This window comes from Opisthorchis viverrini (genome assembly GCF_000715545.1).
Source record: "Opisthorchis viverrini unplaced genomic scaffold opera_v5_656, whole genome shotgun sequence".
NCBI lineage: Eukaryota > Metazoa > Platyhelminthes > Trematoda > Opisthorchiida > Opisthorchiidae > Opisthorchis > Opisthorchis viverrini.
Window position 1 is genome coordinate 42683 of NW_008752302.1, and position 17425 is coordinate 60107.

Here is a 17425-nt window from a genome sequence, read left to right on the forward strand (position 1 = left end):
CATTGTTGCATAAACATTGCTGATGGATCACTGCGTGGCTTTTCAAAAGACGTATTGCCGTCTCCTTGTCATGAACGAGATTTGAAAGCGTCAGAAAGTTCATTTGAGGTTTTACGTCAGAACGGAGAAAATTTTGCACAAAATGAGCCTAGATGTGGATAAGGAATTGTGTTTTGATCAAAACTAGGTCAGGGTTGTATGCGTACATTAAATTGGAGCTGGCGAAAAGTGGCAGGGTTTAACTTTTCGCACATGCACTTTTTGCATTAGTGACGGGGCTTAACTGGAAAAGATTTCGAATCCGACCTCTGCCTCTCGACTTCCCCTGTCTAGATTTGGGAAACCTAGCAGCATCTCAGCCCTCGTGCTTCATTCTGGTGGCATCGATAGGATGCTACAGCTGAACAATTTTTTTCGGCCCTGGAATGCAGATCATCATCATCATCATCGACAGCGTGACATCAGTGTTCAACCCGGATGCTTCACTGCAGGTCGTGAAAGTTGACCAAGTCAGCGCAAGTCAACGCAGCTACACAAGACTCCTCACAGTCCCGCCCTTGAACAGCATGTCATGTCTCCAGTTCTTCATACAGAGACCTGTGCATCGATTGACCGACATACATCCGCTGTAGGGGGCTTTTTCCAGGGACTTACTGATCAAATGCGCCAACCTCCTAGATTACGCGGGGTCTTCTTCGAGAAAAAGAAAACGAGAATTCACAGCTTACTAGTGTTTTCTACGAGTTCCTCTCACACATTTTAGACATATCGTTAGACAGACAAGAAAATGAATTCTATGTAGAATCGGCCGAAATGTCGCATTTAATGCCACACAGACTACCGTCAAAACTGACTAGTGAAGATTCGTAACTTTCGTGAGGACGCATCAACCGTGCAGGACAATACGCTGAAGGTGAGAATGATTACGCAGCTCTGTGCTGTATCGCGAAACAACGCACTCGCGATTCTTCAGAAGATGGCACTTCAGCAAACGCCGTCATACCTTGCCTGACGCTGTGTGTACCCCATAACCCATTGAGTTCTGTCGCGGAGTGTACGTGTCACACTCACAGGGTCTCTCATAACACTGGTTGGGAGTCTGACTAGCACAGTTTTCTGGTCTTCCAGTTTGAGGGTTAGAACGAACATGCGTGGCGACTTTCTCCTTAAAGGAGCATTGACATTTCCAGCTAAACATCACTACCCTGCGGTCAGAGTTTTGGGCTAATGACTTTAGCTGAGAACCCTAGTCGTCCTCCTCTTTAGGCCTTGCAGTATCTCAGCTCATGTACAACCATGAATTGCACGTTTACAAATGATCTCATGCCACATCGGCCGTCGCGCACTGCCGTCAGCCGGGACACCATACTTGCTGCGTACCATGGGGCGTGTAGGCTAAAACAGGCTACTGCTGACACCTCTCTTCTTTCTCTTTCACATATTCGTTCTTCTCTCCCTCCGTGCTCCTTTGCTAGTAACATGTTCGTAGGTTCATTCTTGGGGACTGATTGGCCCGTTCGCCGCTCGTTACTGTTAACTGCTTGACTCGACCGCCACGGCAGCTGACTCCTCAAAATCATTCTTCAAACTCGGATGCTTAGTTCGTTCAACATCCTTGAACGCTCGCACTTTGGAACAAGTACACGTTGGACTCGTTCTTTGTTGATGATGCCTATTCACAAAGTGAATCGGGTAGTTCTTCATCATCATCATCGTTAGCTGCAATAACCACGTACTTGTCGTACAGTGGTTGCAGCTGACACAGTTTCGTTCACGGATTATTCGGGGAGGTGAAGTTGGTAGCTGCGCTACAAGCTGCGACTACAAGAATGTTGTGGTGGACAGCTGCTAACATTGTTCCTCCGTGGTGTTAACGAGATTCTTGAGTTGTCACACCACTCTTCATATGCGACGCACTTTTTTCGCAACGTTCCAATTCATCCTATTGGCGCTCATAGTCTGTGGAAAAAAATCAGAAAAATCACCAGCAAATATCTTCATGCCAGCACTCATTTCTTGCCGCCGGCGTAGCTGATGCGCTGACGGCTTTGTCCTATCAATCCCCGAGTGACCATGTTAAATGGTGGTCAGAATAGTGCGTCGTGAACTTTTTGTTTCGGCACTGGGGAGGGATTACTAAGTTACCGTGGGCGGCTTTTTTTCAACCGTAAACCAGCAACTCTTCAAGTGCCTAACCTCTTCCACCTTATGCGGACTCATCCCGGAATCCAGGTGTACTTTGTACGTAGTAAATTATATTTTCAACGGTAAATGAATCTCTTTCAAAGTAAAAGTTCACGATACGCGAATGGCGATCGACACGAAATACGAATCGTGGTGAACTGTTGGTCTTTGTAAGACAGTATACATTCCCTCGACTCAGTTTATGGGATAACCTCGGATGGAGCAAGTTAGAATCCGGAAAACACATGGCCCCCAATGCTAACCTGGGCCGACTTGATCAGAAAGTATTTGGTCCTGACAATTCAGATTCAAAGGTGAAACGATTCACTGTCAAACTAAAATGGTCGAACGGTGTTGCACACAGCTACGGAACCATTTTGATCCGAGTTGTTCAGACCTATTGTTAATCAATGAAATCGACGGAACGATTTTGGTTGTTTCCTCGGCTATTCTTTCTTACGAGTTCCTACTACTCCAAAGTATTGGTGTAGGAGATAGCACCTTAGGCACTACTTTGTTGGTTAATCCAAACTGCACTCAAAGTTTTTACAGGACGTGTTTGTCCTTGGCATATCGGACTACTCATAATGTCGCGGAAAACCCTCCACTATCTGTGTCGCGCATTTGGGGCTCGTCATCATGTATTCGGAGTCTCTGAGTTTCCATCACCTATGTTCAGCACTCCAGTTGAGGAATAGTGTAAACGAATGATTCAGTTGGGTTAACAGCAAAGTAAGTCGCAGATGAGTGTTTTTCGCCAATTACGACGAGTTGATGCCCAAGTAGAACAATCGGTTGATGCGGCCTTACGAACTACGCCCGTCTAACGGGGCGAGATGGCTCAAGTGGTTCGAGCGCGAATTTACTGACAGAAAGGTTCGTGGTTCGAACCCGACCTATGCCTCTCGACTTCCCCTGTCCAGGCTTGGGCAACCTGGCAGTATCCTAGCCCTCGTGCATCCTTTGGATAGCATGGCAGTTAGGCACCGAAAGGGTGTCACAGCTGAATGACTATCTAACGGGCCCAAGAGGACCGGTAGAATGAGCCGTCAGGGTTTTCAGCAACCTAATGAGTAGTGTATTTTGTCGGGGAAATGTGCTTCTGTATCTCGATTATCGCTGAAACACGAGGCGACCGTTGTGCAACACATTCGGTCGAACAGCATCGTAAGCGACTCTTCCGTTTTCAAATGAATGCATTTCTTGAGAAAACCCACCATGTTTTCCGTATAGTGGCATTACCCAGCACGCCGTATTGATTACCAGATCTATATACACTTCTGGGACATCTGCGCAGAGGTGACTTTACAAGGTCATCTTGTTGCCACTTTTTGGAGACTGACATTGTAGCTTTCACCAGGTTACGTATAGTGACGTTGAATATCACGAACCTGTGTGACAGTAGCACAGTCGGCGATTGATTTTCCTGTCAACGAGTTTTCTGTGAATGTAGGTAACGATGATTGACGATTAAGTTAGCATTTCGATTCAGTAACAGCAAGAGAGGTCTGCAAGTTGAAACACGTTTCCCTTTTTTCCGCATTTGTTGCATCAATTTCGATCGGTAGAGAATTTCCGTACTGTTTATTGTATCGCGATTAGTCCACAGCAAAGGAAGGGCATCCTTCTTGACCGCGTTAGCACCCTCAGAGCACATACTATACCGCACTGAACGCGTTCGAGACATTGAGATGAAGCAACCACATTGGTCAATTGTGGATCACTCAGCTGTAGCACCCTTTCCGTGTCTAACTGTCATGCCACTCGAAGGCTGTACGAGGGCCGGAATACTGCCTGGTTTCCCATACCTAGACAGGGGAAGTCGAGAGACAGAGGTCGGGTTCGAACCATGGACGTTCCAGTCAGTAAATTCGAGCTCTTACCACTTGGGACATCTCGCCCAGATGTGTCCAATGTGTGCCGGATAGGTATACCAAATAACCGAAGTCCACCCCCTCCCCTGAGTCCACTGTAGACGAAGCTCTAGTCTGGCGTGGACCAATCAGAAAACGGTTCCCGCTGAAGAAAATTATTTGTTCAAACGACAGGTCTCTGAATCCGGGGTTTACCCTCCAATGTATCAGCCTGTGACTGTGCGACCAGCCAGAATTTATCGCTTCTGCAAGCAGTTTCGCGCTGAAATCTTCGGAGTTTCTACCCAATTTTGGGGGGATGCCAGTTTACTGATTCTGAATGCATCAACCTGATGAGTTCCACACAGGTTGAAATGCGTAGTGGGTTGTTTTTCCGAGACTGAACACGTCTGCCCTCCGATCAACCATCTGATAGTGATGGTGTGACATGGGGTTACATAGAATCGCGCTTTGTATCCGATTACTTTGGGCTGTTGTGAAGACTGAATCTTAGGTGATTAGCTACGAACAAGTCGTATTTTTTTAAATAGCGGTGTGATGGTGGAATTTCAAACACTATGACCATTGTTTGCGTCTCACACAGCGAACAAATGAGCGGGTGTTCGAATCCTTGTCGAAACTGGGTCACGTGAACTAGGACACGCGAAAAGTTACTCTCAGTTCATTTAGGACGCAAAAACGCGGTCTGCGGCGCTTGGCAATTAAAGCCGCTTGGTGTACTTTATATCAGACGAGCAGCTATAGACAGCCAGTGATGGTCTCAGCAGGACGAATCAGGTACCCTCCCCAAGAAGAAACAAGCGTACTATCTTCTCAAGCCCTCGTCTTGTCTTCTGGACTCTGACTGACTGCATCGTTTTGGGCTAATGACTTTAGCTGAGAACCCTAGTCGTCCTCCTCTTTAGGCCTTGCAGTATCTCAGCTCATGTACAACCATGAATTGCACGTTTACAAATGATCTCATGCCACATCGGCCGTCGCGCACTGCCGTCAGCCGGGACACCATACTTGCTGCGTACCATGGGGCGTGTAGGCTAAAACAGGCTACTGCTGACACCTCTCTTCTTTCTCTTTCACATATTCGTTCTTCTCTCCCTCCGTGCTCCTTTGCTAGTAACATGTTCGTAGGTTCATTCTTGGGGACTGATTGGCCCGTTCGCCGCTCGTTACTGTTAACTGCTTGACTCGACCGCCACGGCAGCTGACTCCTCAAAATCATTCTTCAAACTCGGATGCTTAGTTCGTTTAACATCCTTGAACGCTCGCACTTTGGAACAAGTACACGTTGGACTCGTTCTTTGTTGATGATGCCTATTCACAAAGTGAATCGGGTAGTTCTTCATCATCATCATCGTTAGCTGCAATAACCACGTACTTGTCGTACAGTGGTTGCGGCTGACACAGTTTCGTTCACGGATTATTCGGGGAGGTGAAGTTGGTAGCTGCGCTACAAGCTGCGACTACAAGAATGTTGTGATGGACAGCTGCTAACATTGTTCCTCCGTGGTGTTAACGAGATTCTTGAGTTGTCACACCACTCTTCATATGCGACGCACTTTTTTCGCAACGTTCCAATTCATCCTATTGGCGCTCATAGTCTGTGGAAAAAAATCAGAAAAATCACCAGCAAATATCTTCATGCCAGCACTCATTTCTTGCCGCCGGCGTAGCTGATGCGCTGACGGCTTTGTCCTATCAATCCCCGAGTGACCATGTTAAATGGTGGTCAGAATAGTGCGTCGTGAACTTTTTGTTTCGGCACTGGGGAGGGATTACTAAGTTACCGTGGGCGGCTTTTTTTCAACCGCAGCAAAGCAACTCTTCAAGTGCCTAACCTCTTCCACCTTATGCGGACTCATCCCGGAATCCAGGTGTACTTTGTACGTAGTAAATTTTCAACGGTAACTGTGCGACCAGCCAGAATTTATCGCTTCTGCAAGCAGTTTCGCGCTGAAATCTTCGGAGTTTCTACCCAATTTTGGGGGGATGCCAGTTTACTGATTCTGAATGCATCAACCTGATGAGTTCCACACAGGTTGAAATGCGTAGTGGGTTGTTTTTCCGAGACTGAACACGTCTGCCCTCCGATCAACCATCTGATAGTGATGGTGTGACATGGGGTTACATAGAATCGCGCTTTGTATCCGATTACTTTGGGCTGTTGTGAAGACTGAATCTTAGGTGATTAGCTACGAACAAGTCGTATTTTTTTAAATAGCGGTGTGATGGTGGAATTTCAAACACTATGACCATTGTTTGCGTCTCACACAGCGAACAAATGAGCGGGTGTTCGAATCCTTGTCGAAACTGGGTCACGTGAACTAGGACACGCGAAAAGTTACTCTCAGTTCATTTAGGACGCAAAAACGCGGTCTGCGGCGCTTGGCAATTAAAGCCGCTTGGTGTACTTTATATCAGACGAGCAGCTATAGACAGCCAGTGATGGTCTCAGCAGGACGAATCAGGTACCCTCCCCAAGAAGAAACAAGCGTACTATCTTCTCAAGCCCTCGTCTTGTCTTCTGGACTCTGACTGACTGCATCGTTGATCCGCGGTGAGAAGCACCCAGCTTGACTGCGCTTAGGACACCGTCTGCTTATCTGACTTTAGGAGTCACATTTTCCTTGCTTCGGGCGCAATTAAGCCAGTTAAAATCACAGCCTTTCTTGTGTATAACTGCTCGAGGAAATATCGTTCAGCTGTAGCACCCTTTCGGCGCCTAGCTGCCATGCCACCCGAAGTTTGCACGAGGACTGGGATACTGCCAGGCTACCCAAGCCTAGACAGGGGAAGTCGAGAGGCAGAGGTCAGGTTCGAACCAAGGACCACCTTCTGGTCGGTAGATTCGTGCTCTAACCACTTGGACCGTCTCGATCGATGGAAACTAACCGGGTATACAGCTTAGGTGGGTTCGTGTCCCACGGTGTTTCTTGCGGACCAGTCTTAAACAAAACTGTGATGAGCAGAATGTTTGTGTGGAGGGAAGCTCTTCTAGACTGTTCTCCAATCTACCTATCGCTGACTAGACATACTGACGATGAACAGGCAGTTAGTTGAATAAAATCTTCAATAGAGACTTCATCCTTTCAGTGAAGACACTGTACTGAAAAGCCAGAAAGCATCTCACAACTGAGTCATCCTTCTTCGGATTCCTCAACAGTGTGTGCCTCACAAAACTCCGAAGAGTTTCGAACCCGCGAGCTTCCGACCAGTGGTTGAACACTTGAGCGGCTGAACAGCAGTGTGATTAGCTCTCGTTCAGACAGGACATGACGCCGCTCATCCATCAATCACGGGAACCACATCACGTGATCATGTATTGACTGTTTCATCGAGTGACGACCTTTCAGAAGGAAGTTTCACTATGTAGTGGAATGATCCTTCTTTTGAGCTGCGTACTTAAATGTCTGAGTATGCCCAATCAAATGGAAACCCCAAGGTATTCTGGCCTCGTATGATAGCCCGTCCATACGGGACAATAGTTATGATGTCTTGATGATACGTGGACAACAGAGAAACGTGTTATGGTGTCTTTCACATTCATTAACTCCACTAGAATACGACACTGCTCCTCGTATCTATCGTTTTTCGCTGCAACTCCACGGTAGCCTACTCGGGGCGTTTCTCGTAGCCACATTGTGAGATTTTTTGCTTGCTACACACATTGTCCCCGTCAAATATTTTATTTACATTTTGATTACGTGCGGGGAATCAATCAGTAAGTTCGTAATCACTCGACTTTGAGGAGTACGTCATCACTTATCGCATGGCTGCACGTTTGACGAACCGTTTGGATTCCACTTGGAAGGTCACACCAAAACTCAATCATATCGCCTGGAGCGTCATCCATTTTCTCGGTCGTTCCGTTCATCTGGGGAATCAGGGTTGATGCCTTGAAAGTGCGATTGGTTGCAATGGAGACATCTATTTTAGACTTTGAACTTAAACTCGTGTTGATTCGGTGAGTTTAACTCCAATATTCAGACTACCCGCTAAACATCGGCTTCGTGTACACAGCTGATTTATCATCCAGGACTGATATCTGCCCGACAAATGGAACAGCATAGCACCTGATTGGATCCCAGTTTGCACACACTGTTGTTAGGACTGACCCGGTTGTACAAGTCCAACTTCTGAGGTGGAATACGCCCTGCAAGTCAATCCCAGTTTGCACACACTGTTGTTAGGACTGTCCCGGTTCTACAGGTCCAACTTCTGACATGGAATGCCCTCTGGAAGTCAACTTATTTGATACACTATCTATTTCATCAGTAACCAGCACAGTGCGCAATGAAAAAAAATGTTGGAACAAAACAGCCGGCCTCCATGGTTTAGATCACGTGATACTACGATATTCCACCTATGCCTCTGTCCGTTCCACTTCACTGCGAGCACATTCTCCAACGGTGTTTGCGATTTCCAAGTCCCGTAGTTGAGGGAAGTAAATCGATAACTTTCGTTTGGTTGTATGCTGTTTGGGATTCTCCAAACCAAGTGTGCTCACTAGTTTTACGCCGTTGAGAGTTGCTAAGGCCCTTGCTTGGCTTTTACCCCCCTTAAATTAAGAAGCCGACTAATCTGTTGACGGTTTCGCTCCGTTCCACTCCCTCAGCTACCCGAGCTGGATGCATTCGCCGTACTGGTGCAATTAATGAACGAATATCGGCTCCGAGAAATATATAAACCAGCCATGGTCGAACTGGGCGTGTGCATGTATCAACTGGAACAGCTACTGGCCGAGCACCTACCCGAGATCTATACTCATTTCGTATCGCACTCCTTCGCTCCGAGTCTTTATGCGTCCGCCTGGTTCCTTACCCTATTCTCTACCGTCCTCCCGATCACCATGGCAACCCGAGTGATGGACTTTTTCATTATCGAGGTGAGTTTTTTATGCGCCGTCATCCTGTTCCACGTATCTAGTCTTTTCTTGATGGAGGTGTTCAAAACCGTTTCGGTTCACAATCACAACGGATAGCCCATTATTGCCAAATAAGGTAGGACCATGTACGGAGGCCAGCCGTCCCTAATAACCGAACATCACATCATTTGGACGGATGTGTCACGTGCAGGACACGGACCAAACGAAGGCATGCTCTGATTGGTCAGAATGCCAGCCAATCCGGATGGAGCATCTTTGACTCGACGCTTCTCGCCCCGTCATGGTGATTCTAGAACGACCTTGCGGAACACTCTGTGATTAATACTAATCTTCCTTTGTCTCCATAAAGGGCTGTGTAGAGCAACCGTGCCTTTTGATATCCCATAGTGAGCGGAACATGAAGCCAAGGGACCGATACAGAGTTGCACTACCGTCCACCAGACTAGCCAACCAATTAGAGTCCAAAGTTTATACAAAAGCCCGGCTGGTTGCCCACAATGTGCACTACTGTCGGATACCCGAAGAGCATTGACGTAACAGCTCATCTTAGTGTCGTTCGCGTCGGTTGACCGATACTCTGCACTACTAGCAAGCCAAGCGCACATAATCAGTCATTTAATCTACGGATATAAGCCTCTTTGTCGCCCATACAGTAACACGACTGAATCCATCTATCGCTTGATTGAAAAGAATGTTGTCGACCAAGGTACATTGTTCCAGGTCCCTTGTATTCATGTCACTACGAGGAGATTTGATAGAGATTTCATCATGTCATGTATGCTGAAAAGCCGAGGGGCACCGTACAACTGTTGCGTTCTTATTGGAAATCATCTCACGAAACTCAGAGACTTTCAGGTCGAAACCTCCAGGCCACTTAACCATTTTCCGCGATTCGCTCATCAGTAACGGGAAACCATATCACGTGATCACCTACTGACTCGTTCTTCGAATAACGACTTCTCAGAAGTAGTGTTCACACATCCAGTGAAATCATCCTTTTTCCAAGCTGCTTGCTGGTTCATGGTATTCCTTTTTTGGAGACAAGGTGTGTTCACCGAGGGGACGGTACCCTTTTAACTCTTAACAGTTTACCACAGTATTCATTGGTATCAGTTAGGTCTGAGACCAGCGTCTATTGAAGGAGCCAGTCGTGAGTCGAGTCATTCAGTTCAACTCCAAATTGGACGACTCATAGCGTAGCGAGCACGGCTTTATGAATCAACGATCCGGACTATAACCTCCAACTGCGTTGCCATGGGATGCATAGTTCTAATTCTCCGTACATACGAAACCAGGTTGCCGGATTTGACGGTACCCCGGGATGCAAATTTACCAGAATATCGCCCGATATTCAGCGATGAACTTTGTTCGAATAAACATAACTTGGCAGAATTGAAGGCATTAGAAGAAAGACGACTTCGGGACATTCGAAAACAATGTCTTTTCGAAAAATTTTATTTGAAAATTCCAATGAATTCAGCCGTGACCAAATTTTTCAGCGCAACCGAGAGACAGGAAACCTTCGCCTCCCTGTATCAAGGACATCTCGGCATGACTGCATGAACGTGAAGTAACAGTTGTCTTCAAACCCGCAAACATGTGGAAGAAAACCTTCTCAAAAGCAAAGGGTAGATTGGATGTCATGCAGGTTTTACCAATAAACCGTGTTGTCCGCTTGGTGTAAGCCTTAAATGGCAAGCACTGTCAACGGTCTGACTATTGATTTTACCAGTTCCTTCAGTCCCCACTTAAACTCTAGCCAACTTCGTTGTAGCCCATCGTTCAGCTGTAGCACCCTTAAGGTGCCTAGATGCCATACCACCCGAAGGAAGCACGAGGGCTCTCATACTGCCAGGTTGCCCAAGCCTAGACAGGGGAGGTCGAGAGGCATACGTCAATCCTGTTCCAAGAATATTACTCTCTGCTCATCTGTATTCCACTGTGATGCAAGTCAACATATGTAGGTGGTGGTGTCCGAGCTCATTCAGAAAAAAATGCTTCGGTTCAATCTTTTTGAAAATCACTAGGTGTTTAGTAGTATGTGAACACTCTTGTTGGCCGTCATTCCAAACCCCATTGATTTTATGAATGTACTTGGTTGTTCCAGCTCTCGATGGTCACTGCAGTAGATCGTTTTTCTCAAATGCTTCGACTTTTCTACCCAACCCGACCTTTGCCTCTCGATTTCCCTTGGCTAGGCATTGGTTATCGGGTCACTAGAATTTATACCGCTTGGTGCAGTCTTCAATGAAGCTAAGCTTAAGCCTAAATTCCTTTCGAACCCGTGCAGACTAACCAAGTCTGGCTACAAGGTTGACCATGGGCGGTAAAACACACTGTTCAGATCAGCTCTCCTTAAAATTCAACGTTTTGATCACCACCGGTGACCTTCGTTAAGGAACACATAAATCGGAATCACAAAAGACAGGAGAAACAATGTTTGACTGGTGCTTACCAGTCAATATTTAAGTGACTATCTGATTGGTTAAGGCATGACGGTTGCATTTGTGTGGATGGAAGCTGGGGCCAGCCAGTCAAGTTTTCAAGTATCAGTGGTCAAAGAAACTGAAGACATTTCAAGTCCATTGTTCACGTAAGCCAAGCATTGCGGGCGAGGTGGCTCAGTGGATAGAGCGCAAATTTACTGACCGGAAGGTCCATGGTTCGAACCCGACCTTTGCCTCTCGATTTCCCTTGTCTAGACAGGGTAACCTACCGACTGATTTGTCCTTTGGACAGGTTTCCATAAAACCTACCGACTGATTTGTCCTTTGGACAGGTTTCCATTTGGCTGTGCTCTACCCTAGCAAGAATGAGCGCTTTTCAGTCAATAAACTTGAATTAGAAGCCACACCAGTTTTCTGTCCCTTCAGTCTCATCTGTCAGCATTGCTGACTTGATTTACCATTTCAAATGTTTCTTTCATTCAAAAATAAAATTAGCTTACCATCATCCGATTGGATCGAATTGCTGTACGACAGCGTGCGATCTTATGACTATTTCGCTCGCTGTACTAACCGTACACCGCGTTAACGAACACTTGTGGAAGCTTGTAGACCGTAGCTGCGTTCTTGCTCCACTCCTCGTGTCTGTTTTTGTTCGCCCGCTTGCATAACAAAACCATCTGGCCGACCAACTACTATCACGTAGGCAGCTGCGCAGGAACTACGTGATTAACATGTCTGCAATCTTGTGCACACAGCTGTTTTTCCACTCCCATCTTTTTCTTTCGAACGTCTTTTTTCCTTCACATTGGGTTAGGTGGACACGAAAAATGTTATATCTCTTCAAAGCTGCCTGTCTGTTACCGAAGGCAGCTTGTAAACCAGATGCCGCTTGTTCATTCATCCACACCGCTGTTGCCCTGCGTCTTACGAATTAATCTGTCAACTCGGGCATCCTAATTGACAGCAATCTCACAATAACAAAAGGCGATTCACATAACTGAAACGAACTGGTCTGATGAGTCACAAGCGCGTGATTGCGGAAAGCTGAGTAGTATAGATTTTTCAGTAACACAGTATCCCTAAAATTTATCGTGTAGCAGTTCTCCTGAACAAAGACAGTTAACCTGGATCGGTCCAACTGACCCTATCTGGGAATGATCCCTGTTTGGGCGCCTACATTCCGTAGGATGTACGAGCAACTGGTAATATGTCCACCCCAACTTTGAAAGATACACGACTCGGTTCAATAATAATGACCATCCGTGAAGATGGTCACTAGATGGGAACACGGGTATGTCCCCAAAAGAACATCGGTCTCAAACAATGGTTACATGAACTTATCTCTTCGCGGCCTTCTTGGTTCACCTTTCCTCGTTTGCTGCAATGTATAACATTGAATTTTTTTTCCAAGACATACAGTAACGTGACTAGCACTATCCATACCATGTGCGTGAAGAAATCCTCCCTGTTCGGCTTCAATTGGCAACAGAGCCATCGCACTGCAACACCGGTTTCAGCAGTGATGCCCAACTGGTATACATCCACAACGTTTCATTTCTCTGCTTTTCAAGCGTTAATGTGGAAACGAATGGGCGAACGGCGAGTGCTAGTCCATCTCAGTCATTCTATCGTACGAATGCCTCTAAATGCACAGTCAGTTGATAGGGACAGAAGCAGACACCACTGACATCGGCTGGTCGCCGTGTCTTTCAACGTCCCCACGAGTCAAACGAAGTTGGGCTTACGGACACCCAATCCTGGAAGACGCCCTGCCCCTCGACAACATTCAAACTGTTAGTGATCTCTTTCATATCCTTCTGCCGAGTAAAGCCCTGTCGACCCCGCAGTTTGCGCCATTCCGAAGGAGGCCCAGATAACTGACGAAACTATCAATCACTGGTGTCGTTACTAATTTGGGTAGACACAGCTGTTACACCGTACATTTGAAGGTGCTTTTGCCCGATTTCCGGAAGGAGGTGTTCGGATGGAGAGTTCATATGGCCGGATTGTGGAGTACTGCTTTGTGGAAGGGATGCTCGGACGTCAACAGAGCATACTTTACCCCTGATTGAACGCGGGGATCGAACGATTAATTAGCATGTGGCAAAAGGAGTTGAGTGGGAAAACTGTCGCTGTTATTGGGAAGTGATCCGTTTTTTCAAACACCGCATCTTAAATCTGGCTCAAGTAGGATAATGGGGATAACTGCTCGCCTCCCTATATTCAACAGTCTTACCCACAGGGCAACGGATTGTAGGGTTTTCGGGGAGAGGACGCCTAAAGCCAGTGATGTGGAAGTTTGATCCACGTAGTAGCAGTGAACACACCTACCTGGAGAACATTGGGAGCCTGCTGCGTGCAGCACATCTGTTTGGATCCACATTGAGAGCTCTGGTCTTCTGTTATTTACACATCAAGTTGCGTCGTTCGTCTACGTGCTACTGAAAAAAAGTCAAAATCGTTCAGCTGTAACACCCTTTCGGTGCCTAGCTGCCATGCCACCACATGGAAGCACGAGGGCTGGGATACTGTCAGGTTTCCTAAGCCCAGACGGGGGAAGTCGAGAGGCAGAGGTCGGGTTTGAACCACGTACCTTCCGATCAGTAAATTGGCGCTCTAACCACTTGGTCCATCTCGCATGCTACTGAACCGGCTGATGTTCGCATTTGAACTAGCCGCATTGTCGATCGTATATTACTCTATCCACAGTTACCACAGTGAACCATTTCGGTCATATTGGCGTCACACTGTAGAATTTCGCTACTCCCGTTCAGCTGTAACACTCTTTNGTGGTATGCCATCTGAAGGAAGGAGTGAGATACCATCAGATAGTTGTGGCTCAGACACGGTGGGTCAAGATGCCGGGGTTGGATTCCAACCACGGACTGTCAGTAAGTTCGTGCCTTAGTCGGCGAGCTGTTTCATACAAGTTGTAGGAAAGACTACTCTTTGACGGATCATACTACTCGTCAAACCAAGGACTGTTCCTGTTCGTGTGTTTGAAGCGATGCGCACCGTATGACAATGTAACGACGATACTGTTTAGGATTGCTGAAGCTAACTTTAGTAATGTAGAGAATAGTCAGTTACGTAAACATGAGTGAGCGATGCCACATTCCGCGGTGTCGCCGACAGTCACGTACTAGTCCACAATCAGCTTGTTTCCAAGCTATGGGCTATTTTAGTCTGTTCTATCTCACGTGCTGTTTTTTTATGTTTGACACCTGCATTAAACCATTTAGTTTTGACGGAAACACCGACTCGCAACCGCTTTGTTCTGCTTTGCGGTTACGTAACGCTCAGAGGAACGTATCGGCTTAGCAAACCTGTCGTTCATGATGGATTAGTCACTGTTCGGCATGCATAACACGTGTCCCACTGTCCACCTCCAACTAGACAAATTGAATCTGACGTGGTCAGGAACTCAGGTGCTCAAAGATTGTGTGATACGCTTTCTACGCCAGCTGATGCTGCGACGATCCCTTTTACTGTTCTCACCACCACATCTTCAGATGTTGTCTATCCGTATCACTTTATACAATGCAGCAAGTCAAACGCTGTGGGCTGTTAAAAATTCGTTTTGTTATGATTAGTTGTATGCGGTTGCGGGAGAATTCTCAGCGATATCACTCTCTCCTGTTCTGATGTAATTATTTTGGGGTGGGCTCACACTGAAGAGGATCCCAGCTTTAACGTTATTAGGGCTCATCGGCAGTATTTAAACTTGGCCGTGCCGTTTTTTGAACGCCGGACCTTTGACATCCGAGGCGAGCGTGTTATCACCACTTTATGAGTGTACGCTTCGCGAACCCGTAAATTGATATCTGAACGTTTTCACGCTTGAACAATGTGGTTGTATCAGGTTGTATCTCAGCTTCCTGAGAGCGACCACTGAATGCCCGGAATCTGCTGAGACTCTCAGCTCCGCTAGATGTCGACCAGACAGACAACGCCCCCTCAATATTCAGCGCCTCATAGCGGTGTATCAAACCCAGGCAGCGCGAGTCAGCGTTGATCAAGGTCAGACAACGCCCCCGCAATATACAGCACGTCACAGCCTCGTACCAAAGCCAGACCGTGTGCGTCAGCACTGGACGAAGTTCAGACAGTGTCCTTCCAATAAATAGCTTGAGACCGTTGTACTTTTCGCACTCCCGCTTACTCACGCTCTCCCTTTTGCTTGTTCAGAATATAGCTGTTGTGTTCCCTTCTGTGAGTCTTTTCTCCGGCACTAGGCACTGGAGCGGGTCAGCAGCAGATACCTCAGATTTGGGAATCAGTAGATATAACAGGTTGGTTCGCTCAGCCAGCGCTGGTGGCTTCGTCGTAACGTGTTCGTCTCACATGTCAGATATCCGGAGTTCAAATCCCGATACCGACAAGGACATGTGCTACTGATGAGCTCTAGTAAACTTAAGTGGTCCAGCTGTGGCACTCTTTCGGTGCCTAGCTGCAAAGCCACTCAAAGGAAGCATGAGGGTCGAGATACTGCCAGGTTACCAAGGTCTAGACGGAAGCTGCCGAGATGCAGAGATCGGGTTCAAACCATGGACCTTCCACTCAGTAAGTTTCCGTCCTAACCACTAAGCTCTAATAAGAGTGATCCTGGAGTCCGGAGCCCCTCCTTGAAAAATTGTGGACTTTTTAAGCTAACCTGATATGAATGTGAATTTCGTCTCGCCTCGTCACGTCGATCTCACTACTCAAATAAATTGAATTTTTCATGCTTACGTGGTTAAACCGATTTTCGATAAATCACAATCGATGAAACCGATTCTACACGATGGATCCATAAAACTTCTCTGGTTGTGAGCAAGCTTGGTTTGCAACCTTACAATGGGATAATGAATGATACCTTGCGATCGTGGTGGTGACCGGCGGGTTCACGATGTTACATCGTTCGACTGAGCAGTGACCTGCGGAACGTACTTTGGCGAATGTTCACTTAATGTCCGGTTCGTCCTCAGGCGAACTGGTAGACCAAATGTCTATTTTTTGACGTCTTATTTTTGACTCGTTGAGATGGGAGATAGAAGAACTGCACGCAAAGCAGACTGATCGTTCCCGCTTGAACCCGTTTTCGCCTAGTTGTTTTTGGTAATGCTTTAAGAAAGACAAGTGTCTAGTAGCATTCAAACCATGAATCATTGCAAATGTTATGTTGATGCTTTTCACACTTTACGACCTACACCCATTCCGAAAGACGTTACACGCGCGCACACATGATCCGCACTTGTCTGCTTCTTACTAGGCTTGCGTTTTTACATGTCTTTACCACATGATCTGTCGGTCTTTTACGTGCTGTTTATTGCAAGCCAAATTGGACTGAACGCTATTCACCTTGTTCCAAGTGTTACTCCGGCTGGATACAACGAAGGTTTTGTTCGGTCTCTGTGTGACCCCAAGTAGACGAATGTGCCAACGGGGGAGAACTATCCTGTCCACCTCGAGGTCACTCCAAGAATCGACACTATCCATTTGGTTAAAAATAGAGACGTGTTCTTCTAAGTGTAAGTACGTTCTGTGAGTAAGCTCTGTATCAAACGATCTTTCTCATCTGCAGCGCACTCGCAACCGCCTTCATCAATTGTCACTACGTTGATCTCAGGAAATCTAGTTCACTGTCCCGATGCACAATGCCCAACCTGGATTAATCGCGATGGGGGGCGAGATGGCTCAACCGGTTGGAGCAGGAATTTACTGACCGGAAGGTCCGTCATCCGAAGCCGACCTCTACCCCTCGACTTCCCCTGTCTAGGCGTGGGCAACCTGGCAGTATCCCAGCCCTCGTACTTCCTCCGAATAGCATGTCACTTAGGCACCGAAAGGGTGCTACAGCTGAACGATAACCTTATTATCTACCGCGGGGGGGGGGGAGGTGGCTCAACTGGTTGGAGCGCGAATTTACTGACCGGAAGGTCCGTCATTCGAAACCGACCTCTACCCCTCGACTTCCTCTGCCTAGGCGTGGGCAACCTGGCCTCGTGCTTCCTGCGAGTATCATGTCACTTAGGCACCGAAAGGGTGTTACAGCCGAA

At 47.0% G+C, this 17425-nt stretch overlaps 2 protein-coding genes across 2 annotated transcripts in view; one reads left to right on the plus strand and one right to left on the minus strand.

Annotated features, from left to right (window-relative positions):
• The window catches only part of T265_15600 (hypothetical protein), a gene marked incomplete at both ends in the record, with an annotated part of 92488 nt that overhangs the window by 23928 nt on the left and 51135 nt on the right, over nt 1-17425 (plus strand). Inside the window, one exon of the mRNA XM_009178722.1 lies at nt 8671-8940. Within this exon, the coding sequence (XP_009176986.1) occupies nt 8671-8940 (270 nt within the window). The remainder of the gene's footprint in view (nt 1-8670; nt 8941-17425) is intronic.
• Nucleotides 1-17425, minus strand: part of T265_11902 (hypothetical protein) — a gene marked incomplete at both ends in the record, with an annotated part of 53082 nt that overhangs the window by 3982 nt on the left and 31675 nt on the right. The window lies entirely within an intron of this gene.